Source organism: Nannospalax galili, unplaced genomic scaffold, assembly GCF_000622305.1.
Source record: "Nannospalax galili isolate Female #2095 unplaced genomic scaffold, S.galili_v1.0 scaffold11, whole genome shotgun sequence".
NCBI classification, from domain to species: domain Eukaryota; kingdom Metazoa; phylum Chordata; class Mammalia; order Rodentia; family Spalacidae; genus Nannospalax; species Nannospalax galili.
In genome coordinates this window covers 3,534,744-3,560,658 of record NW_008330735.1, presented here as the reverse complement: position 1 = coordinate 3,560,658, position 25,915 = coordinate 3,534,744, and the positions used below count along the sequence as shown (strand labels likewise).

At 41.6% G+C, this 25,915-nt stretch overlaps 1 protein-coding gene across 6 annotated transcripts in view; it reads left to right on the top strand.

Moving 5' to 3' along the window:
* Positions 1-25,558, top strand: part of Mpped2 (metallophosphoesterase domain containing 2) — a 183,869-nt gene extending 158,311 nt beyond the window's left edge. For 3 of the 6 annotated variants that reach the window (XM_029555140.1, XM_029555145.1, XM_029555151.1), the window contains 3 exons: positions 18,445-18,560; positions 21,491-21,604; positions 24,158-24,418. In XM_029555140.1, coding sequence (XP_029411000.1) covers positions 18,445-18,560; positions 21,491-21,604; positions 24,158-24,276 — 349 coding nt within the window. In that variant the 3' untranslated portion in view covers positions 24,277-24,418. Of the gene's footprint in view, positions 1-18,444; positions 18,561-21,490; positions 21,605-24,157 lie in introns of all 6 variants that reach the window. The other 3 variants (XM_008851248.3, XM_008851256.2, XM_029555149.1) reach the window with 2 other exon arrangements.
* The last annotated feature ends 357 nt before the right edge of the window (positions 25,559-25,915 follow it).

The window sequence follows — 25,915 nt, the reverse complement described above, 5'->3', positions numbered from 1 at the left end:
CAATCTGGCATATCCTGCATGGGTTAACATGGCAGATGATGGCAAATGCAGAGCTGGAAGGTCCCATCCCTAATTACTGCCAGTTCACACACTTCAGAGCGACTCCACTCTTGGGAAGCGATGGGAAGAATGGGAGCTCAGATTCAGTTGCCTCGTGTCTGTCACCATTCATGGACTCACAGCTTCCTGCCCTTCACCACTGTGAAGCTTCAGAAAACGTTTTTCTCTCTTTCTCACTGTGGCACTGCTTAGCCGGAATCCTCAGAAGCAGCATACATTTGGGGTACACATTAAGCATTTTTTCTAAATGTAGAACCGCTGTGATTGAATTTCGCTTCCACTAGTTCAGTTTTCCACTCTAGGGAGAGCCAGTAAATTCAGACTTTCAGAAATTCCCATTTGTTGCAAAAGGTGGAAGATACCAGTTTTGACACTGTTCATGAAAAGGCTAAAGAGGATGTTTAGAGGCTGCAAATGTAGCGTAGGGAGCAGAGTACTTGCCCAATATGCATGAGTGCCTGAGTTTGTTCCCCAGCATTTTATAAACAGGGACAGATAGTACATACCTATAATCCCAGTGCTGGAGGGGTAAAGGCAGGAGGCTTAGATGTTCAAGGTCATCTTCAGCTACATAGAGAGTTCAAGGCTAGCCTGGACTTCAGGAGACCCTGTCTCAAAAAAAAAAAAGATAGGAAAGGAAGAAGAGGAGGAGCTTGACTGGGTGTTTGAGTAGGTAGTCTGCAGCCATTTCACACTGAGTTGATGATAAAGAGGAAAGCTGAGTAGGGAGGATAGGACATCGAGCCACAATAACACAGAATATGACATCTTACAAAGAACAAAATTTTGGTCCTCTTCCTTATCTAAAACACTGCACCAACCAGGAAATCAGCAGAAATTTCTTCTCTGTGAATTTAATAACTCAAAAACTCCAAATGGCTGGGCTGGTGGTACACACCTTTAGTCCCAGTACTCAGGAGGCAAAGTGGCAAAGACAGGCAAATCTCTGTGAGACTGAGTCCAGCCTTGTCTACATAGCGAGTTCCAAGCCAGCTGGAACTACAGGGAGACTCTGTCTCATAAATTAATTAATTAATTAATTAATTAATTAATTATAAATAACATAGGAATTCACTCAGAAACTATCCTAGCTCTGACTTGATTTCTGACTATGACCCACTCTTCTGGTTCAAAGGTAGCACATTTTAAAAGAAAAATGTTGTGACTGGGTGCTCTGGAGACAGATGCGTGTGTGTGAATCCAACTTTGCCAGTCAGCTGAGCAATTCCAACCAATCCTCATCAGGTCATCTGTAAAACTGAGAAAATGACTTCTCATGTTTCCCAAAGTAATTGTGAGACCAAGAGTCACTCCGGTGTTGAAAGCACACTGCAGGTGATCGTGGAAGGGTCATGAGTCACACCAGAGTGGAAAGGTGATGTCACCAAGAGCATCTTGAATGATGGGCACTGGTCTAAGTATTTGACAGGTATTAGTCAAAATACTATTGGGGGTAGATTGTGTTGTCGCCATATACTCTAGAAACCAGAAAGATTTTAAAACTAGTGTTTGGGTTTTAAATTTTTTTTTGCATGTATGAGTGTTTTGCTGGCATGTGTGTAAGTGCACCAGGTGAGTACAATGTCCACAGATGCCAGAAGAAGAGGATGGATGCCCTGGAACTGGAGTTATTAGCCTCCATGTGAATGCTGGAAATGGAACCTGGGTCCTCTGCAAGAGCAGCTAATACTCTTAATCACTGAGCCATCTCTCTGGCCCCTAAAACTAGTGTTTTTAAATGAAACAAGAAATAAATGAGCTCATGATGATACAAAAATGCTCTAACCATCCTCAAGGAAAACTACTTGCTCAGCATGATAAAACAGCATAGCATCAGCCCGGTGGTACCCATGCCAAGGTTGTAGAAGTACAGCCTGCCTCCTTGTCCGCCTCACTCCTGCTATCACCATGGCACTGATCTTGTGTTCATAATGGGGACAGGGAGGAAGGGAGAAGCCCTGATGCCTTATCTCCTTCCATCCTTTGTGGGGAAGCCTGGTGCCCTGGAAGTATCTCCACCTCCTCCCCCCATCTCTTTGAAAACTCTAAATCCCCCTCCTTTTCATCTCCCAACAGCACAATTCTAACATGGAAAATAAAATGATGACACCCCCCCCACACACACACACAAAGTTGTCCAGTCCCTGACACCTGTGAACCTTACCTTCCATGGCAAAGGAGATTTGCAGATGTGGGTCAGTTAAGCACCCTGAGATAGGCAGATTATCCTGGATTATTTGAGTGAACCTCAAGTGACCACAGGATCCTTGAAAGGGGGAGGCAGGATGGTTAAAGGGAGAGAAGGAACAGCAGACACAGATATGAGAGTTAGTGCAAGGCTGGGCCAAAAGCCTGTAGGTCTGCCTGAGAAGTAAAGGGAAGAAAGTGACTTCTCCCCTCCCACCTCCAGAAGGAGCCTGCCCTGCCAGTACCTTGGTGTCAGTCCAGCATGACTGATTTGGGCTTCTTCTTCAAGAAATGTCAGATAATAAATATGTGTTGTTTCAAGTTACACTTGTGCAAAGCTGTTATAACAGCAATAGAAAACTAATACCACAGGACAAAGTAAGTCTGGATTTCCTTCAAATTGTGTGTGAAAAGCTCTCTGAGTTTGTCGTTGTCTTTTGCAAAAGAGAAAACTATTAACTCTTAGAAAATGTCCAGCTCCAAATTCAGAAGACTCACGGGCTTGGGACGTGAGAGTGAGGGGGACCATCATGAGAAGTTTCTTTTCTGGACCTGCACATTGGATGGTGTTGAAAGAGATTGCTTTCTAGGGTTTATTTTGGCATGATGATGAAGCATGGACCTCAGTTTGACTTTGGGCATTACTCGTTGCTTCACTTTTCTCATCTGTAAAGTAAGAACAGAGATACTATGTGTATTAAATGAGTTCATGTGCATAGTGTGCTCAAAACAGGACCTGCCCCATTGCCAGTAATCATGTCAGCGATTAATAACAGATACTACTTTTTTTTTAAGTAGAGCAGGACTTATAGCGACCTGATATGTTTGGACAATGTTCAGATATAGCAAGTTAAACTGGTTTCTTTTCTGCAGGGCTTCTCAGAAACTTTGCAGTGGTGACATTCACTTTGTACCTACAACTGGGAGCTGAAATGCAAAACACTCCTCAGAAGTATTTGTAGAACCGGTTTGGATTCAGAACAGCCTCAGCAGAGCAGATGTAATATGCTAGTGCGGAAAGCATACCAAGAAACCTCTTACCTCTCTCTGCTATGCTGTTCCTGCCCCACCCCTACCTCCACGCTTGACCAGGGCACTGAGGACCAGTATCCCACCAGGAAAATCCCAGGCCTTTTCCCACCGTCACATTCTTCTAGCATAACACTTGTCAGGGTGTATAGGTTATCATGTAAATTAACTTGCTTCGTCAGGGCTGGTTGGGAGCCTGGAGTTGTTCCCAAATTATGACATTTAACTTCCAACCAAGCAACCTAGAAATAGGTTCGTATAGTTCATAATTGGGGGGGGGGGCAACAGGTTTATCTTCAAAGTAATGCTGTCAATTTGTGAGCAAATATCTGAGAGTTCATGCACCAAAATGATGATGGTATTCCTCGGAGAAAGTCTCAGAAAGGGCCTGTGCATTTTATAGAATGTCACTGAGTAGCATCCACTGGTGAGGAATGTAGGAAATAGACGCAAACACTGTGCTGTTGTGCTGTCATACTTTACATAGGAAAGCCTTATGTAAACATTGAAGATCTAATTTCTAAAGAATTTCATTTCAAAAAGTGAGACTTGATTCACATAAAGACACCTTTCAAAAATAAAATACAGCACATTTAGCTAAGTCCTAGCACTCTTTTGTTTTATTTTGAGAGCTGCAAAGAAATAAACTAGAGCCCTCTTTATTTTTAGCAGGCACCTCTAGAAAACCTTGAAAACTATTCTATTTATAAAACAGAGAGACTGTTTTCATGCAAACTTGCTTAGAAATAAGAATGAATAGGACAGAGTATCAGAAAAGTAAATGTTTCTGTTTTCAAGATTCCTTTTTTTGAGACTTTCATACATGAGTACTGTGTTTACATCATTTCTACTCCCCTTCTCCCCTCTCCAACATCTCCCATGTATACCCTCCCATTCCCTCTCAATTTCGTGACCTCTTCTTTCATTATTATTGTTACATATACGTGTACATACATATGTATATGTATTTATGCCATCAGCAACTCTAAAAAGCAACAAAGTAATTGATCTAGTTTGTGTTTGGGCTAATGATAGACTATCTGGAAATTAGTAAGTTGTCCTTAATTTTCTGAATAGGTTGGAAATGAATGAGCAACATCCTGGGATTTAAAAAAATGAAAGTGAAATTCAAAATGAGAATGCAATCTGGCTCTTCTGAGTTATGCTTTAGAGTAAAAGAGTGCACTTAAATAATTTTCTGGTTAAATTATTTTAATATGACATTACATAGAACATTTGTAATCTCATCATCCTTTAAAGCATTAAAAATGAAGATGAAACCTTGGTTGAGTAAATTCAGTGACTGTAAAAGACTCTAGAAACTGAAAGTAGTGACCCAGTATAAGTAGAAAGCAGTGTATGGAGCAGGAAGGCTCCACCCTTCCACTTTGTCATTCTGATCAATGATGTACTTTCCTGATCTCCTAAACTTTAGAGTAACAGCAGTAAGAGTTATTCAGTAACAGTTGTTTAGTTCTTACTATGGTTCAATTCTTACTACAGATCAGATATTCTGCTAAAAACTTTATGTGAGCTATTCATTTTAACTTTCTCAATAATGTGTCAATGAGATACACAGTAAAATTATCTCCATCTTGTATATGGGGAAACTGAGGCTCAGAGCTGATTCACACTCAGGTCTAGAGCCAGGATCAAAGGGCTCTCTGGTTGCTCCTTGACCTTGACTGAGCCAGCAGTGGACAGATCAGTGCCAGAGTATTAGTGTGAACTGAGGTTTGTGTCCAGTCTGCCTATTATGAGAAAATCCAAGAGAGTCTGGGAATCCAAGGGAAACTTCCTATCCTCTAAGACCAAAAGAATAACTTTCTTATATCTTCATATAATTCCCAGCCGTTGCTTAGCCCAGGGGAGCCTAGGGATGACCTCTATTAGGTGGCCATCTGACCTTATATATATTTCCATTTTTGCATAAAATTGTCTATTTACCTGGATATCCCTTCATTTAAATCAAGTTAATTCAAATCTTCCTAAATAGAGAACCTGGTTTATAGCAGTCTTTCAGAAAACGTATGAGTAGGGAAAGAATGCACATGCCTGCATCCACGCAGACCATGTATAGACTTATGCGCAGTGTGCTGGGGGCTGATAGTTCAAGCAACATTATGTCTTACGAATTTCCTGAATTCTCTACTCTTTGTGGTTAATATTTATATAAAGCATTTTACAGCATATTCCAACAATGGTAATTTTCTTGGCCATTCCTTTTATGCAGTGTGCAGGATATAATTGCTTCCAGTAATCTGCTCTTATAAATAACACTCATAGTGAAAAACTTTGTACACAGCATTTTTATTCATTTTTGGATTGTTTCATTATCATAATTTCTGAATCATATTATAAGTCATTTGTAAGGCTTGTAACAGCACCAATCTAAATACAATATGATCTACATAATATAAAAGTGTCTTGGGTAACCATTTTATAAAGTAAGAAAAAAAAGTAAAATTCATTCTAGTAATATTTTCCATTTAACCCAGTTATCTAGAATATTATTATTTGGACATATATTCAGTATAAAAGTTTTTAGAAATCTTTTACTGTGGTGTTACTATGCCAACGTTACAGTTATTCTTGATTACACAGCCTGACTCTTTAGTTTTAAGAGTCGACCTGAGCTCAGAGGGTACCTGATCCTCCAGCTTTCTCCTGGTACTGTGCTGTTACCAGCCCTCACCCAGGATTTTATTTTGAACTGCTTCTCCAGCATTGATTTGGGGAACTACAAGCTTTAATCGACCCTTATTTTATCAGACAACCTTGCCCTTTCATACCTAGTCCTAAAACATCTCATACACACAATGTCAAGTATTCTTCTCAATCATCATTGTTTTTAATGAAGGTATGAATAAGGATGTGCTGTCTTTCAGCACTTTAATTTGCTAAGTCTCAGGCACATCCATAGTCATTCATTCACTAGAGTAAAGTGGGGTTTCAAGGCATCAGGGTCAGGTACCCAAGCCACAAGAGCGCATGACCCAGTGATTTTGTTTGCCAAAGCTTTTTGGTTGCAAGGTTAATTAAAAGTCACTTGTCCAAATCCTGCCAATTTTATAAAAGTCATTCCTAAGCTTTACATCAATTTTGTATGAAGTATCCAAAATCTGGTGTGTGTTTCATGATTAGCACATCCCTATTCAGACTAGCCCCATCCTTAGTGTTCACTAACCACATAATGACTATCATGTTGGGCAGCACTAGCCTATGATATATGTACATATATGTATACACACATATACAATTATAATTAATATATAAATAATATGGCATTTAAAAATAACTGTTGATTTTTGAAAGCTCACCCTTCATCTGTCTTGCTCTGTCTTGCCCTCCAGTCAAGTGTATTACCTGGATCACTCCCTTGGGTACTTATTGACATGTCCTGTTTTGTTTTTTTTTTTCATTATCAGGAACATTTTCTTGAAATCTGTTTTGAGTTAGGCATCTTGCTAGATCTTAGGAGATACCAAGATGAATCAGAAATGGCTCATAATCTGCTTGGGAAGAGAGAGATGCTCATAAGAAAACTTTGACTAAAATGCTTGTGAGAATAAAGGTGAACACACATGCACACCCCGGTAATAATGTAAAATAGGGTAAAGTTCACAACTGAGGATTAAACAAAAGGCTGTGGGGATTAGAGAAAGCTTTCAAGGAAAATATAATTATGAGTTTGAGCCTTGAGGGTGCAGTAAAATTTTAATGGGCAGAAAGAGAGGAGACAGTTTTGCCTATAACTATCTTGTTATCCCAACCAGATGGTAGGTTGGTGAAGGGTGGGACATTGCCTCACATTGTACTTAGATCTCCCCAGAGTGCCTTGCCAGAGTTTCACAGTAGAAAGGCTCTTGTAATGCTTTTGAGCCCGATTAATAATACATGGTTGGCTGGCACTGGGTGAGGGAGACACCCGACTGGCGTGCCTGCTTTCACCTCTGAATTGAAGGGCAGTGTAAGCTTTTCACTCATCCCCGCGTTGTGTGCAGTCACAGCTTCCTCACTGCACTCAATCACTCTGAACTGAAACTACTTGTTTAGAGCCAAAATGGCAGATAAATGGGGGCCAGCACTTTAACCTCTGTCTAACCTACTTGTCTCTTGCTCCAATTCCTCAGAGCTTCCAAGCAGCATAAACAGGGACAGGTGGTGACCTGAGAAATGGAAGGCACCTCATTGGAGGAGGCTCTCTTCTATTTGTGACTCACTTATGCAGGCATTTGTTTGACAGCTTGGCAAGTTTCATACAAATTGTTATCTGTGTTTCACAATTCGGGAAATAGGAATTCAGTACTCAGGGTTACATTGCATGTAGGTTGGAAGAGGCAAAAATCAGAACACGCCTTCTAATATCCAAGTAAATATCTTTCCATTAACCGAAGCTGTCCCACATATGATAAAGGCCAATGTCCATTGCTCTGTGATGGGTCTTTTCAACTTTTCCTAAATCCAAGAAGTAGAGAAGAGGTGACGTTTCTGGAGTTATGAACAAGATACATTAGAAAACAAAAGCTAAGGGGCTGGAGATGCTAATGTTTATAACGATGATAGTACTCATCAGGTCAGGTGCCTCCATATTGAACTCTTAACATAGGGTAGACTCTGCTAAATGCATTGCAAATATTATCACGAAAGACCTGCGTGCCGTGTACTACGTCATATCCACTGTATACATGGGAAAACAGTTTAGCTATGTGAACTCACCCAAGGTCATTCTGTTAAGTAGAAAGCAGTACAAATTTGGATCCAGGTCTCAGTGCCAGCACTCATTACAGAGTTAAGCCTGCCCAGAACAACAGCTTTCTGCTCATGCCATGTGGGCATAGACAATCATGGGGAAGTCACTCTAACTTAAATATCTGTACATTGTTTCCTCTAAAATCAATACCTTGTTCTCATCTTTGGGTTATTATGAACTAATAAATGCGATTTGTAATCAGCTAAATATTTTACAGGTCTATGATGTCATCTATTTTTACACTGAAAGTTCTCAGTCAGATAATAGATGTACCCCACCAACACAGTGCCATGCAATACGTGCTTGGCAAATGTGTGTTGTATTCCTTCAATGAATAAATAAATAACTTCTGCTGCCAACCATTCCTTCCTGTTCCTGCAAGTGGTTCTGGGAGTAGAAGAAGGCAGTCCCTATGTCAGCCTCCTGAGCAAGTTCCTCAAATTCACTAATTTCCCTACCTCCTGGAGGAAGCTGCCTTTCAGTTCAAGGGTAAGAGTCTATATAAATACTCGTATTTCCAAATTCTCTTGTCCACATTCCACCCGCATTTAGCCATATGGAGATATTTATATGGAATAATTTTTTTTCTCTACATGGTCTATATGGTCATTATTCATAAACATGAGAAATAATAGGAAAGGAAAATGCCCTTCCCCCAAGACAACTGTTTGGCATAGTGGACTTGGTTTTTGTCCAAGATTATTTCTGCATCCTTGAATTTACACTGATCCATTATAAAAGATAATGCTTTGATTTTACACTGACAGTCAAGGAATACTCATTTTTCTCATGAAGTCAGAAATTCCTCATGAAAACTCCTTCTTAATTCAATTCAACTGATAAATACTTAAGCTTGTGCTCTGAGCCTAGGGACTGGGGTCACAGTGGCAAGCAGACTGAAGCCACTAAACTTCAGGTCACCCTTCTCATGTTTAAAGGATGCATCAGACTTGTCCACGTACCAGTTTTTCTTTGGGGAGATTGTTTTTTAGGTGGCAGGCTCTCTTACCAGTGAAATCCTCCCCAGTCGTATCCCTTTGGTGCCCCAAGATTAAGTAGTGTGTAAAGGAAACCAGCACTAGCAACATAAATGTATGGCATATCGAAAGTTGATAATGGCATGGTGTTAAAATTAAGTCAAACACAATTTGCAATTATACTAACAGGCTGAAACACACACACACACACACACACACACACACACACACACACACTATGAACTAAAGCAAGCACAGGAAAGCATTACCCTGTCCCCTAATGTATTATCCTCTGTTGTACCACCCTATGTAGTACGACCCTCTTGTACTAGCATCCTCTGTGGTACTATCCTGTATGGCACTGCCTGCTACTCTACTATCACCTCTATTTGGGGCCAGAGACTTCATCAGTCTTCCATTACAATCAATTCTTGAGAGTTTACCACATAACAAGATCCAAATCTAATTATCCTGAGCTCACCTTTTTTTTTCCTGATCTTTTGGAAAATCTGAGTTGAAAAATCAGTCACTGCTTGCCTAGTTCTTATGACATGTCTTCAGGTAAGCAGGGGATACGGGGACGAAGCCCAGGTGCTCTCCGCCCAGTTCCCGAGTTCTTGGCCGTCTTCCTACTCTTCCTCTGTGCCTTATAGCCAGCCAAGCAGGTGACACACGCTGTCTTCTTGGGCTGTCTCTTCTAGGAATTGGCCTTGTGTTTCTCAATGCTGGATTCATTTACACATTAGGGCGTATCTGAGGGGAAAAGTGGCCTTTCTCCAGCCCCTCTCAAATCATTTGGAGTTTCCTTTAGCACCTTTGAAATAAGATTGCTTAGAGATGACAACCAGAGTTTTTAGAGACTTCTGATTAGAGCAGTTTCACCTTGGAAATGGCCAGCTATGAATTTTTTGGGAAAGCTGTGTTGGATTTCAACTGTCTATCACTTAGCTTGCCAAAACATGACTTACAACACGTACCTAATCAAAAGTCACCTGATGAATTAGTAGATACCCTGGGCTCAGTAGGTATGTAGTACACAAAGAAAAGGGCTGGAACTTACTCTTCATGTCTCTGTATGATCAAGCTTAGTGCCAGATACTGTGTATTCCCAAACCTTAGATGAAAAATGAGTGTTACAATCCCATATGACAGAATATCATTCAACCACAAAAGGAATGAATTTCTGACACATGATACATTATGAAAACATTATGCTAAGTGAAATAAGCCAGGCACAAAAAGGCAGTGGTTGTCTGATTCTACTTCTGTGAAATATCCAGATTATTCCATAGAGACAGAAAATGTAAGAGTGGTTACCAAGGAGAGAAATGAGAGAATGGAGCTCTGTTATTTGACGTGTACAGAGCTTCATTGTGTGATGATGAAATTATTTTGGAGGTGGTTAGTGGTGATGGTTGCCCAGCATTGTGAAGGTACTTAAGGGGACTGAATTACAGAATTGATATAATCAAAGTTAATTTTTGTACTGCACATATCTTATCCCCAATAAAATACAATTCATTGCCTCCCTATCTTTCTAAAGAATGTTACTTTTTTTAGTTTTCTCTGTGTGATGGGTGCTGTGATAGATGTTCCCTGATGATGGAAGCACAGTTCCTACTGGGGGCTGTTCATTCAGTTCAAGGCCTGTGTTCTTGCAATGGTCCCGGTCTGAGCAGGGGTCACCTGTACTCTAACAGAGGGCACCACTGATTCTCTTAGCTTAGAAATGGCACTCTTATAAACATCAGGACATGTCAAATTCTCTCCTACCCATCAAAACACCAGCTGCCTTGCCATCATCTTTCCTGTGCTCTGCAAGGCTCCTTCTGTGATGGCTGGCACAGCCTCCCTGTATGAATTACTTTGCTGTTGCTGTGATAAAATGCCATGAACAAGGCAACTTATAGAAGGGTTTATTAGGCTTGTGTTCCAGAGGGATAAGAGTGCATCTTGATGGGGAGGCATGGCAGGAGGCAGCCAGAGCAGAAAGATGAGTGATCACATCTTTGAGCAGAGCAGGCATAAGAGCAGAGACAGAAACTGAAAATGGAACAGGACTAAGAGCTCTCAAAGCCCATCCTCCCAACCCCCAGTGACATGCTTCCCCCAGCAAGCTGCATCTCCCAAACTTCCACAAACAGTGCCACCAACTGGGGCCCAGTGCTTAAATATCAGGGACATGACTCATTCAAATCACCACACTTGATCTCAGTCATATGGAAGGGAGAAGTTTGAAAATACTTCTCTACTCTGTTGGCAATTTGTGTGTGTATGTGAGTCTGTGTCTGCATGTGTGCACATGCGAGCTCATATGTGTGGGCTGGTACCCATGGCTGGGTACAGAGGCTAGAAGAGAATGTCAGGTATCTTCTTCTATCACTCTTTTTGAGACAGGATCTCACTGAAACTGAAACTGTATTTTACTGCCAGACTAGTGACCAACAAGCCCCAGTGCTCTTCCTGTCTCTACCCCAACCCCCTCAGCTCTGGGGTTACAGGTACAAGTGACCACACCTGACCTCTGTGGAGGTGCTCGGGACCTAAACTCTGATCCTCATGCTTGTGTAGCAAGCACTCTTTTGCACTGAACCATTGCCCCAGTTCTCTTTTCCTGCTGTGAACTTGTTTACAAGATTAAAGGCTAGGATTCTTGGGAAGGCTGGACAGGCACTGTAACATTATTTTTAATAATTCATAGCACACCATGTTTGAAAACAGGTCATTGTGTCATGTTTTATGATTCCTAAAGCAAGCTCTGTTCACACTCCCTCCTTTCTATCAGAGGAAAGGAAGTGGTAACAGGCTTGATTCTGACACTTGCTCCTTGTTAGTTACAAGACAGGGGTATAACTGGCATGTTCACAAAGACTGTGGTGTCTGATTCTTTGGCTTAAGAAGCCCCACCTGTAGGTCACAGGGCTCAGGGGACTACCTGGTACAATTTCTTTCCTTCCTATCCACAACACACAGACCACATTAGTTACCCAGGCCTGCCCTTTATCAAAACAGTATCTCTTTTCATCCCAAGTACCTCATAACAAAAGATGACACTACAAAGTTCTAGTGAAGAGCTAGGACAAGACAATTGTTGAAAGAGAAGCCTGCATACCCCTTTGGAGGCTGCTGAGCCAGTGTTCTGGCTAGGCAGGCTACCCAAGCAGCTGCACAGGGTGGAAAGTTTGCCTGAATTTGCATTAGTCCTCCCTTTTCTAGCAATGACCTGTGTGTGTGTCTATGTATATATCTGTGTGTGTGTCTATGTATGTGTCCTTGATACACAAGGTGAAAAGTCACACTATGAGCCAAAACAAGACATCTTTTTAATTGCAGACCCTTGCAGGCTGCCAAAGGGACTTGTGTAGGAGACGAGGGAGAAGGCTGGCTTCTCAAAATCCAGAGCTAAGAATGGAAAACAAGGCAGAAAAGGAGAGATGGGGGTGGGCAGGTGTCTACCTTTCATCTGGATAGTCAGGATGACACATCTGGTGCCAGGGAAACTGTTCTCTAACTGACAGGGAAGCTTTGCAGGCAAGGGAGGGGTAAGCTGTCAGGTGAGCTGGAGATCAAGAATTATCATGACAACTTCATGGCACGTGAAAGGGGGCTGTGAAGTGTGGGTGATTTTAACCAGCAGTAGTAAATTGGCTTCTGTTAGAGTTGGTACAATGTCCAGTAAGAGAAGGATGAATGGTGGCTGGGTGTGCCAGGCGTGAAGAAGGCTGCAGTTCTGAAGGGCCAACGTCTAGGAAGGAAAGCATGTGTGAAAACTGGTTTCTGAGTTTTGCTTAATTGAGGTGCCAGGCAGCGCTGATGGCATTAATTGGTAACTTGTCAATTCCTTCAGTGAACGTCTCTGAGCCCTCTAGTATAAATATTCCAAGGACCCAGAATAACCTGCACTCTGAACTTCCTCAATTTAAGATCTTGCCAAAAATCTAATCACCTGTACCAGCCAGCTAAGCAGCCTTGACTAACCGTTTTGCCCTGTGCACTCAAGTTCCATGAGTACTAGCCTAAGCAAAAGTTGTGAGTGAGCAAGCGCCTTTCTGAAAATCTTCCACTCAAAAGTAAACCAAGGAAGTACCTTTTAATAAGTAATCAGCCAGAAGAATTCAGGCTGTCTAGCCATCTAGTAATGCTTGCTGACTACTGGGGACTCCTTAAATGTCCTGGATCAGGGGACTCTACGATTTGTGGAGCACTTGCTTGAAAATATTCTAGAAAAAAAACAATAATCTGAGCAACTCTTTGTGTATGCACATCTATACAGACATAGGTACACATAGACACAGACATACTGCTAATAGGTAGCATATATAAATTAGAAATTACACATGCCAGAAATTTTCATATAAGATCATTCCTTTTATCTACATCAACAGATTCTCTATTTTTGTTTTTGTTTTTTCAAAGACGAGACACTGAAACTCTGAGAAGACAGTGATTGACAGATGTAGAAGTTCAACATGGATCTGTTTGACTCCATAATCCATGCTCTTAACCTCTGCCTCTAAAATAAGAAAGGCTGGCTTTCGTAGAGCTTCCAGGTTCTCACAGCTGTAATAGGGCTAGTCTGCCAGGTCCTAAGCTAGGTGTACCAGTAGCACTGATCTTACCTTCACAGCTTCTGAGGAAATGAGGTAGAGATGCCCCAGGGCTTCTAAACCCTGTAGAAGTTCCCAGGAGAACCTGTTCATAAGAACCCATCTTCAAAGTGCAGCTACCCCAGGACCTGTCTGACCATGAAAGATTTGTGGACACTGATTAACACCAGGGCTGGGAACTCCAGTAGCACACCTGAGCACAGGCACCTGCTTACTATTTGCAAATCCTGCCTTCCCAGGATAGGCCCAGCCACCTCTGAAGTTTGAGTAGTAAACAGCCTTTCTCTATCCAAGCCACCCAGGATTTATGGCTGACAGTTCCCTTCTGCCTGAACCGCTGCACTGTGCACTGCAAACACAAGTGACCTTTGCAGCAGTTTCATCTTAGTCCGCTTCCGTGTAGAAGACCTGTTTTGTATTGATGTTGTTTCCAACAAGTTCTGCCTGTTAAGTCCCTTAGCCCCTGCCCTTGGAATTCCAGCCACAGAGGAAAGCGCCAGTAATTTGAAGAGCAAGGGCTGGGGTGAGTGCTTTGAAAGCATCCTCAGCTCCCATTGGAATCTTTGGCCCAGTAACTTCAGGCCAATGGAGTTGCTCCCCTTCCTTCCAGAGCTTTCTAATCTCTCCCTAAGAGGGGACTGGCTGCAGGCTCAGATTAGCCTACTAGCAATAAGGTACTTTGTGAGTCGTTTTCTTGCAAGTTGGTTCCCATGTGGTATTTGTTAGTCACAGCTAATTATGAAGTCCTTGGCCAAGGCACTAGACATTGTTCCTGGGATTCCTCCCCCTTCTTTTTCCCCTTTGCCCCCCATTGCTGCAGAACAAAACCCATTGTGGGGACTCTGGAGGTTGGCTGTGCGCATATTTTCTGATGGACTCACTGCTGGAGTCTCATGTTTCAGGTTCAAACTGAACTGGATAAAGCATTATTCATTGACACTGACACATTTGGCCTGTTCTGTGCAGACGTTTCTCCCACACTACACTGGGTCTCTCACAGGCAATTTGGATAATTTACTGAGAATAATTCACAGCATTACTCAGAACCTCAGTAATCTGTACAGAATGACAGAATGTTAGGAGTTTTAGGTCATAGGAAGATCGAGTGCCAGGTGTGGCCGGCTGCCCTCAGGAGTGAAGGTTAAGAAGGAGAGAAGGTGGAGGGATACAGTTGCCTCTGGGTTCCTCTTTCCCATCCCCCAGGCAGAGTGCCTCAGCATTTGCCTGCTCTGTATATTGGGCTCTTGCATCCTTGAACTCTCACAACTGAATTCCCTTAATTGTTCAGTCTTCAGACAAAGAGACTGGCCTAGCAAGGATCCTAAGGCCTAAGTGACCAAGTGAATTGAGGCCAGAATGAGAATTAACACACATCTCTCCAGACTTCTGAATGTCCCATTTCTGGTGCTATGCTGGAATAATTCTGGAACCCATCACTGGGCTGCTTTTCTCCTTGGCTAGTTGCCACTGCCTTATGGAAGGAACTTACCTGGAGGATACAGAGGAATGAAAAGCCCCGAGAAAGGCTACATCATATTGTGTCCCTAGAGCTACTACCTCAATTGCACGAATCCACAGCACCTTCCAGAGCCGTGCAGTGCTCAGTGTAATAGGCAGATGGAACAACCGTGTTTTCACTTTATATGTGAGAGAGCCCCAAACCAGAAATAGGTTAGAAGGTATTTGCCAACATGGTACAATGGATGACCATAGGCTTTGGAATCAACAGGTATGGGGTTATATGTTGTCTCCAACTACTTCCTAGTCCTGTAAATGTGGACAAATTACTTGCTATCACTCAAGTTGAGCTTCTATCTAAATATAGAATGATAATACATGGCTTAAGGATTTTTGTGAAGATTTAAAGCCAATAATCTAGGTAAAGACTCTGTAAAATGAATCAGGGACCTGATAAATGCTCCTTTCTCTACAGTATAGCCACTCTCTGTCATATGCATAACAAGCTTGAGTCCAAATAAAATCCAGGCATATTAAAACTTTAGCCATAACTTAGAGACTTCTGCATTTTGTCACAAGCTTAACATTAACCAAATGAAATTCGGGTTATCTGTAGCCCCTAAGTTCATCACAATATTTCACAGGATGCTTAAAAGAAGAGGGCAGGCCTGACTATGGACTTCTAAGAGAAGCCCTACCAGAGAGAAGCAGGAAAGACAAAAACAAGGACTAACTCCTGCTCCTTTGACTCTGAAAGTCTCTAGGGTGTCCTGGGGGCTCAGAGCTGCCTGCCTCTGGCAAAATCAGAGCCCCTCACTGTTCTGCGACTTGGGTGTGCTTGGGCCTTTTTCAAACTCTTTGCTCTTCGTCATCCCAACACGAACCAAAGGCCCAGAAGCTTGTTTTCAAAATTTAAGAAAACAGATGTTTTTGCTTATTATAATTTCTCTCTTGTCTCTCTTCTGCCAAAATACCGAGTTTTCACTGGGTTCTGTAGTTTTTCTCTTTTGTTTTGATTTTACTTTTAAGATAAATCTTGGATGAGGGTCATTGTGAAAGGAAGAAGGGTAGGCATTCATTCCCAAATTGGGAAGCCTTTTGTTTAGCTGTGAATGAAAACGTGTAAGAACTTGAAGGCAGACATGATAGAAGACACGAGGGAGCAAGACTGATGGATTCTGCTCTGACAGGGTCTTGGGACTCCCCAGGGCTGTCCAGCCAGCCAGGGACAGGACAGTGAGTTCTTTCTCAAGGGATTCTGAAAGCTAGCTGACCAGTCTATGCTGCATACCAAGTAAGGCCCAGCACCACCGGCAGCCCCTCTATTTTAGAGACTGCTAAAACATGGTAGGTACTGACTGTATCAGTTTCTGTTTCTACTGTAACCAGTCAACACAAATTTAGCCACTTCATACAACACATATTTATGGTACAAATGTATTGATTAGAAGTCTGAACACTGGTCTTTCTGCACTAAAATCTAGGAACTGATAGGTCTACGCTCCTTTGTAGAGATTCCCAGGGAGAATTCATTTCTCATGATTATCTTATCCAGCTTATCATTTCTTGACTCCTGGTCCTCTTTCTCCATCTTTAAAGGTAGCAACGTCAGGCTGAGTCTTCTCCCATTGTACTACTCTGGAATTCTCTACTGCTCCTTCTTCCACTGTTAGAGGCTTTGGTGGGTCACACTGGACCAACCAGGATATTCCAGAGTTATCTCCCTGTTTTAAGGTTAGCTGAATTCCATCAGTAACTGTAATTCCCCTTCACCGTGTAAGTGGTATAGTTATAGGTTCTACGAATCAGAACATGGACCTTTTAAGGGAAAACACTATTGCCTACAATAGGTACATAGGTCATTTTTATGCTGGATAAAATAGTTGTATGCAGTAAGGCTTTCAGTTGTAAGTTCTATTTACTTGGCATCTCTGTGCCTTGGCTTTGTCATCTGTAAAACGGGGATGATAATACTATCCATCTCAGGAGTATTAAATTTTGGGATGTTTAAATATATATGTACAAATGAAATGCTTAGAATGGAACCTCCACAGAGTGAACACTTCATAATAACAGCCTTCATGATTACCCTTGTGCCATTAGTAGTAGCCTCCCCGAGGATGGCATGGGCATTTGGAAAGTTAGGTAGGAAGTAAGTCAGATACTTCCTTCAGTTCTCTTCCTGCACGCAGTCTCTTCTTTCTGGAACTTCCTCTCTCTGCCACAGTGGGAGATTTAGGTTGTCACCTGTAATATAGGTTTTGACATGGCTTACAGTTGTCATCATCCCGCCCTTGGCCTTGACTCTGCATGTCCACCATCAAATGAATGCTCTATCACTATTCCTAAGTTCAGGTTCATGAGAGAATCCCATTAGCTGAGCCAGTGATTGTCTTCAGGTAAGAATGCAGTCCATGTTTGATCACCTGTGATTGCAGTGGAACAGATTAAGCTGAAAGGAAAAGTTGAGTTTTAGCAGAAAATTGACCAACTTGTCTTTTGCATGTATGCCTGAGCAAATTGGGATTTTCCTACAGAACAAAACAGACACTTTCAAAGAGTACCAGTTAACCTAGGTGTTCGGGACATGGACGATACTAGATAATGCTTTGTGGGAGCATGGTTGAGTCTACAGTGTTTGTAGAGAAAAATTGACCACTCTCCAGTTAACAACAGTACATTTATAAATAAGGCACTGTCAGGGCCAGTTAGACACAGATCCCCACTCCTTCATCCATATAGCCTCTTCTTAGAAACACACCTGGAGCAAAAGCTCCTGAGAGATGCACACAGCTGCTGTCGAGAGCAGATTCCATAGTGACAAGGGATGTGTCCAGAATCTTTCCTTTGGTGACAGGAAGAGATTGTGACCCCTCTCACTTTTCAGAACCACTCAGTTCAGACTATTCAAAACATTTCAGTGAACAGAGATTCTTCCTCAAGCTCATTGTCTCTGAAGACGTTAGCAAGAATCTCTCCATCGAAGTACTTCCTCAGTGATGGGGAGGGAATTTCTTAGCTCTGAGCCACTTTGGGAAGGCAGGGAATGCTTTGGATCGGGGCCGGGTATCTTGGGAAGCACTGAGATCTGGGGGAAGGCAAAGCACTCACAGTTTTGACAGAAGCCTGCTGGGAAAGTCTCCACTGTAAAGGCTCCCGTGCCCCTTTCTAGTGGAACAATTCACAGGCTCCATGCCTGCTTTCAAATGGATTGGTTTTGAAGCAGTCAACAAAAAAGCATCCTGCTGCCAGGGCCAACCATCAAAAGAGAAAAGAGATCACTGCAAACCATGGAAGAATGTGCACTAGAGAAATATGACAGCACAGAGGCACGTTGCTGCCAGTCTGACCTGTGTGCCTTATCTCCCCAAAGGACCCCGTGGTTTAATGGATGGGGCTTTAACCTACCCAGAGGCCAGTCTCTGCTGGACAAGTGGAACCTCATCCCTGAGGGCATCGACATACTCATGACCCACGGACCTCCTCTAGGTAAGTGGAAAAAAGGTTGTCCTTTTGTCACGGAAGAAATGATAATGCTTCACTGACATAATCATTTTATTCAAGACCAAAAAAAAAAAAAAAAGTACAAAAAGAAAAGCCAATGTCTTCAAAGAAACCCAGTATGATAATTAAACCCAGCAGTTCTGCTAGGCTTACAGGTGTTCATGAAATTAAATTTTTTTATTTAGTTGAGTCAGGAAAAAAGCAAGTGAGCATAGAACACCACAGTCTTCTGAGCTTGGTAATTTATTTTAAGGACTGTATTTGCTTCAGAGTGAAGACCTAGGATGGGGCATGGAAGGATGGGGGGCTACCAATCACAAGCTTTTGAATGGCACTGAAATAAAGGAAACTTGTTCAAAGCAGCTCATTTTTCTTTTCCACATCATGCTGGAACCAGGGGTGTCTTTAAAGTGGAACATTTGAGCTGATTATATGAGAAAGAAATTTTTTAAGATCAAATATTTTTAACAAAGTCTTAATGTTGAAAATGACTTAAGGATATGCATTCTTCAGATACATTGTGACTTCATCCATGTTTAGATTATCTGTGGGCTTCAAAGCTACCTCCCTAGTAACCTGGATTATTGGTTGGAAGATGGGTATTTGATTTAAACAACTGTCTCCTAATTATTCATGGGCTTGTTAGTGGTTTGGCTTACTGCAGAACAGTTTCAACAAGAATCCACCATTTAATCTACCAGCAAAGCCAGGACACTTTCTGTCCAGCTAAGGTGTACTCAGAAACCTCCACTGCTTTACTTTAAATAGAGAAATATTATATTTCTTTGTTTCTGTTTTTTGTGGAAAAACACCCTCTTTACACATGTTTTTAAAAATCTATGCTATTAAAAGAGATTTTTAGTCATATTGAAGGGGAAAACACTTAGTATAGGTATACGTGATTTTCAGTTTTTCTTGTTATTATTATGTTGTTATCCATAACCCTTCCTCTATCAATATGAAAAATAAAACATCTTGCTACTCATTCCTGAATCTTTTGAGATACTTCTATCCCAAGCTATTTGTTGAGGAAATGGAAGGGAGACCATGTTAATGATGAGGAAGTAAGGGCAGAAAAGCGGGTTCTGCCGTAGACAGAAAAGCACACAGGAGTCACCTGCTTATAACCACTTGACCTCCTCCTATGTCTTCCAAGAATGTATTTGCCAACAACCTTGGTCAAATCATTATCCATTTATTTCATGATTTAGACTAGCTAAATCATTAAATTGCTAACTAAATATTCTGACTAGTGTGATTGCTTAGCGAGAGTGCCCTGCAGAGTTACCATTCCAGGCAACTTTGATCTCTTTGCCCGAGTAGCCTGTTTGGGAGCAATCATTGCAAGGATAAGTGCAGCACAGAAATATCCATTCCTGGAGCATTATTTAGAATATGACTTATAATGGAACAACTAGCTCACAGATTTAATCAAGTTGTTCATTCTGGTATAATAGCAAGTGATGATAATAATAATTAGGTCTGAATACTAAAGTCTACAAAATCTAGGCGTACCAGGAAGAAACTCTTACTGCAAAGGCTCTGTCCCTCTTTTTATAGTGAAGTGGGATAAACTGGGCTGTGTATCAGAGGGAGATCCACTCACAAAAGTTCCATAAAAGGTCAGGCTAAGTTTTCATGATGTAAAGCTGAATCTTAAGGTGGTTACTGAAATTCTTTGGAAAATGTTATATTGAGGAGGGGGCAAGGAATTCGAGCTTGCATTCTCTCACACTTTGAGGCAAGGTGTAGGTACCATGGGATTTTAACTATTGAAGTCTCAGCAAGATGCTTTCTCAGGTGTCCCTTTACACAGTGGGCTAAATTTTTTTCCTCCTTCAAGAAAACACATCCATGAGGCAATAATGCCAATCACTGTGGATTCAGGATTTTTTTTTTTTCTTTTACTGAAAGTTTCTAATACACTGACTTATTTTTGCAAGGCCCTTACTTTTGTCTGATATTATTCTCAGACTCTCCAGTTAGCCCCTGTGCCCCAGCTAACCGTTTACAGTGACACTAAATAGCCATGTCTACTGCCCGGCCAAACAGATCAGAAAGCTGTCCTTTCCTGCATAGTGATTTCTAAACAGCAGAAATAATTTAATGGTGCTGTGGAATGGATTCTTCACAGATTACGACTTAGCCTTTCATCCCACCTGCCTTCTTTATGCCCATCCTGCTGAGGTATATGGATTTCATTTTAGAGCATAATCATCTCGATAGCTGACTTTTTCTATAATTGATGTCAGTTTTTATGGATTTTCTGCATTACGCAGAGGACTAAGTGGCTTTTACTTTAAAACTAGTCAATTAGCCCCAGATTGCTGGATGCCACCATGAGGTCATGTTTTCTATTGCTAGAGAACAGTGGAGAAGCAATTGGGCCTTCCAAAGCTTTGGTTGTTAGGAAGCACCAAGGGTTAAGAGTTGATGTCCTTAAGGAGAACAAGGTTTCCTGTGGCCAGTTCATAGGCAGACCTTCCAAATCCCCTTTCTTTGAGCTGTCTTGAAAGTAAACTGTCATATGAATGCATATGAAAGACATAATTAACAAAAAGAGAAAGTTACTGAGTTGAGGGAGGAAGACCCATTATGGGGCTGCCGGGAATACATGTCATTGAGCTCATGAAGAAGATTTGAAACCTGTAGCTGAATAAATCAAACTCTTTGCAGAAAAGGAATTTTAATTAACTGGAAGTGAAAGAAAAAAAAGAAACAAAAAAAAATCATGAACCTAAAGAAGACAAAGTGAGGAGTGAAAAGTTTCTTAAAAGCCATTGTGAGCTTTAATGGAGAGGCTAGGATTACAGCTAATGTAATAAACCTTCTGTGAGTTATAGCTTCCTGAAAGTCTAAATGAAACCTTACCTGAAGAACGAAAATTAAGAGTATTGATTGCGTTCTACCCTTAGGATTCCGAGACTGGGTTCCAAAGGAGCTTCAAAGGGTGGGCTGTGTGGAGCTGTTAAACACCGTCCAGAGGCGAGTTCGGCCCAAACTTCATGTGTTTGGTGGGATTCATGAAGGTAAGAATAGAATTTACATGTTGCCTTTGTCCATGATCTCCCTCTACAGTGAGCAGTATTAGCTCAACTGGGAATCCCTGGAGCAGTGGGGCTCAAACTTGATAGCAATGCAACCATTTCATAAGATGAAACCTCATGAGGAAAAAGCCAGTTGAGAAATAGTCTGCAACTCCTGTTTTTTCTGCAGAATGGCGAGTAAGAACCATGTCTGACTAACCTTACCACAAACCCCCACACTCTGTCAGGCAGCTCTGGATTCTCAGGGCTCTAAGGACAGATACTTGGTAATCACTGTTGCAGCCTCCATTATATAAGGACACTTTCTCTTTAAAGGAATTAAAATGCTCCCAAGATTAGATGAAGTTTAAAGCTTCCATAGTTACCCTTCCTGCCTGTAAATGTTGGGTTTCACATGCCATACAGATAAAGAGCTACAAGACTAGATGCTCCCTGAAAAATTACTCTGTCTGTGCAGAGATTATAGAACAGGTATGGAAGGGACCAGCTCATCTGCAGGTACATTTCTTTACTAAGCTCAGACTGTCATCAGCATTGTTGGCTGAGGCTGAGGTTAATCAGAACAATTAAACCTCCTGTAAATGGGAAAACTTGTCCAGATGTTGTTTTCTGTCCTTCTAGGTAAGCTAAGTCAAGGTCATAGACTCTGAGAGCCTCAAGAAAATTCAAGGGCTCCAGGTTTTGGCCACCTTGACTCTTTCAAATCAGAGGCCACTGGGCTTTAGTAGACAGAGAGTCCTCTCTCAGCCAACTGTGGCTGTGGCTTCCCCACACCTTACAAGACTGGCCCAGGAGCACACATCCGTGTGTTGTAGATGTGCTTATGTGGACAGCTACCTTATTTCCCAGCTCCTGCTCACAACAGTTCCTCTGGTGTTCAAGGTGAGGTGTGTCAGACTGTGTGCCTGGTGAAGCAAAAAGCAGTTTGCTTTTCAAAGCCCACAGATGCAGTGGCTTCCTGGTTAGGAGGATAATAAAGAGCATATTGAAAAGAAATCATCCTACTGAGGTCAGAGAAAATTCAGCTTGCTCTAAGTGCAGGCACCAGCTGTGAGGCTGGAAAGCAAGAATACAGCTCCTGGAGGCCAGGCGGGCAGACAGCAGCGTCCTGTGACCCCAGTATGTGCTCTCTGAGCAGGAAGACAGAGAGATGGGACCTCCTATCTAAACCGCATTTCTGTGGGCCATGATCTTGAAAATTAGTTTGAATTCCTACAGGAGTCCTTTGGGTTTGTGTTTCACCCTTTTGAAAAAGAAGTTTTAAAACGTTAATTTGCCTTAACCCAGCCAGACAATTTGGGAATTCCACTGAAGCCCCAAAATAATAAACTTACTTTAAAGGAAAGAGATCATATTCAAATAAACTTGCCTTGCTTTTATTCACTTAAGACAGCTGAAGAGGGCAGAGAGAGGGCAAATACCAACCCCTTGATGGAGAGAGATAACAAGACTTTATGACCCCACAATCAAACAGCACACATTTTAAATGCTTTTTTTCTTAAGAGATTTTCCCATTGACCTTCATTAAGCTCTTCACAGGCTTATGTGGAAAAATTTAAGCAAAAGAAGGAAAAATAAGAACCTTTTTAGAGATTTCTGTAAGTCCTGGTCATTTTATTTCTTTAAGGCTGTTCTGATATAAACATAGAAGTACAAACTTGTTGAAGAATCTATAAGGCAAAAAACAAGGCAGCCAAGGACACGTGCGAAATGCCAAACAACCCAAAATGTCAGCATGCTAAAAATTATAAAAGGGGTCTGCAGGCCAGAGGTGCAGGTTGTTTACTCAGCTTTCTTTCAGTAGATCCCAGGAGCATCATTTATCCTGCATGGGGAGCAGGGTACTTTCGCTCCATGTGATGTCTGGGAATGTTTAGGAAACAGGGTCCTATGGTGATGCTGTTATGAATCCTTGGACTGTTGATTAGCCAGTGCTTTTGAATGAAATGGAACTCAACGTTAAAGCCACATAATTCAAGGTAGAATCAGTGTCACTTAAGGTTGACTTGTGGAAACGGATCACTTTAGAGACACGGAAGCTGAGCGTCCACACCTGAGCATGGGTGTGCATCTCTCAACTCTCAGAGTTCTTTCTCTCTTCCCTAGCCCTGAAGCCCACTTGGAACCTGGTTGTGCTTGTCCTGATGAGTCACTCTTAGGTTACTGTTTTTATTCCCTGCAACTCAATAGTTAAAACAGGGCTTTGAAATGAAAATGCTGTTTTAAAGTGGGACTGGAGGGCTCCTTATTCTCAATAGTAAAGACCTCAGATCCTTTCCCTGACAAGTTCAGTATTTAAGCAAGGGGAATGGGGAAAGAATCACTCTTTGTTGAAGAGAAGAAGTCTCCCCTTTTAAAATAAATAGAGCAAAATTGGACAGCAGCTCCTGAAATCTGTGGTATCTGGGCAGATCGCACTGAATTTCATCTGCCTGGCCTCTGACAAAGATTTTGTTGTTCTCCCTGACCGATAGTCCTGCATTCATCACTGTCATTTGTATACATTACTGTAACTGTGACGCTGTCTTTCTACAGGGTACGGCATCATGACTGACGGTTACACCACGTACATCAATGCCTCAACCTGTACAGTCAGCTTTCAACCGACCAACCCTCCAATTATCTTTGACCTTCCAAACCCGCAGGGCTCCTGAAGTGTTCAATGTCCTATTGGAATGTGAAGGAAGATCTACAAACTGCCATTTTTCTAATTATAAACGTACATTCTCTGACTTGTTTATTTACAAATCCTGTGCGTTCCTTTTGTAAATTGTTGGAACAGGAAAAAAAAAAAAATGACGCTAGAGTTGTGCTTCTTCTTTATTTTTTTTAAATGGGGTATCCATTTGAAATCAAAGGGAGCGTTGTGAATTTGTAAAATGACTTCTATTTGCTCAAAGGCCACGCCATTGTAAATTGTTAGTGTTTGCCAAAGGACAGCCAAGCATTCTTTTTAAAAACTGATTAAAAAAAAAAAGTCTTATTTGAATATGCTTTAAGCTGAAAGAAAAGGGAAAAAAGGAAAAAGAAAAGAAACAGGTAGGCAGTGTTTTTAGAACCACCCAGATTTGCACAACTGTTTATGAGTATTGTTTGATGTATTTTATTTTTTAGCAGTTTACTGTTTTCTTGGTATTGCTTCATTTCTTTTTCTTGCAGATGTGGCCCTGATTTAGAGCAATCTCAACAGAAGTAGGCCTAGAAAAGCCTTCTCTTCCTACTCGCTATAAAGAAGACTGTGTCCCCAAGGGGGAAAGAAAAACAGCCCTCACTCAAAGGATGGCTTAGCTTGTGAGACCCATATCGTGGTTACACAAACTCTCATTGTTTGTTTGTTTCTTTTAAATTATTTTAGCTTTAAAAATATGGAAACAGAACCTGTCAAGAGCAGATAGTTCATGAAGAATTTAAAAAAAAATGAGCGTGCAGGCTCCTTTTCATGGGTTTATATATAAATATTTTTTGTGTATTATTATGACCAAGTTAGGAGTTTAATATTACCAAGGACAGTACAACTGCAGAGTGTGCTGTGTAGCAGCCCCTCAAAAGTCCGAAGGAACTGACAAATTGTTCTCAGAACTCAAGGTCTTAAAGAGCTTGAGTTATATCTAGGTACAGTGACAAGTGTGTATAGACGTCAGTGGATGCAATGGAAGCTAACTAAAATAAGGCTTAGTTGTCCTTTCTATTTAAATGCCCTGAACTGTCTTCTTACTTCCTCTCCCCTCCCATTTTGCACTGTGTGTTGATGCAATCTTCCTAGCACAAAATATTGTCGCTAATAGTCCTTTCTGTTTTCCCATTGTAAATGCTGTTGAGCTCTATTCTATTTTATGTTATCTTAAAGTTTAGGAAAGCAGTTGTTTTCTTTAAATTTATTGTGATATTCTATATCTAGCGGCCTTTATATGCAAATAAAATTGCAAGATTTTTAAATCTGTGCTGTTTGGTTGGGTTGCCCGGGGGGGCGAGGGTGGTAGTCTTATCTTGGGGAAGAGGAGATTTATTTACAAGCAGTTTCAGTAATCCCTTTCAGAACAATTAGAATAGTGATATTTTTTTTCTAGTTTTCAATACATTTTTATGGCCTACCAATCACAGACTGGCAGGTGGATCAATAAGGCACTGGCTGTACTCTCTCCTTCCAGCACGCTGCCATCCATCTTGCTTTAGGTGGAAGGAGGTGCAGCTTCCTTCCTTCTTTGGCCACTGTACTGTCTGAGGGACAGAGACCTTTAAGGCTGTGGCTGCTCTTCGGGGAGTGCCTTGTAGTGAGTTCCAGGAAGCCAGTGA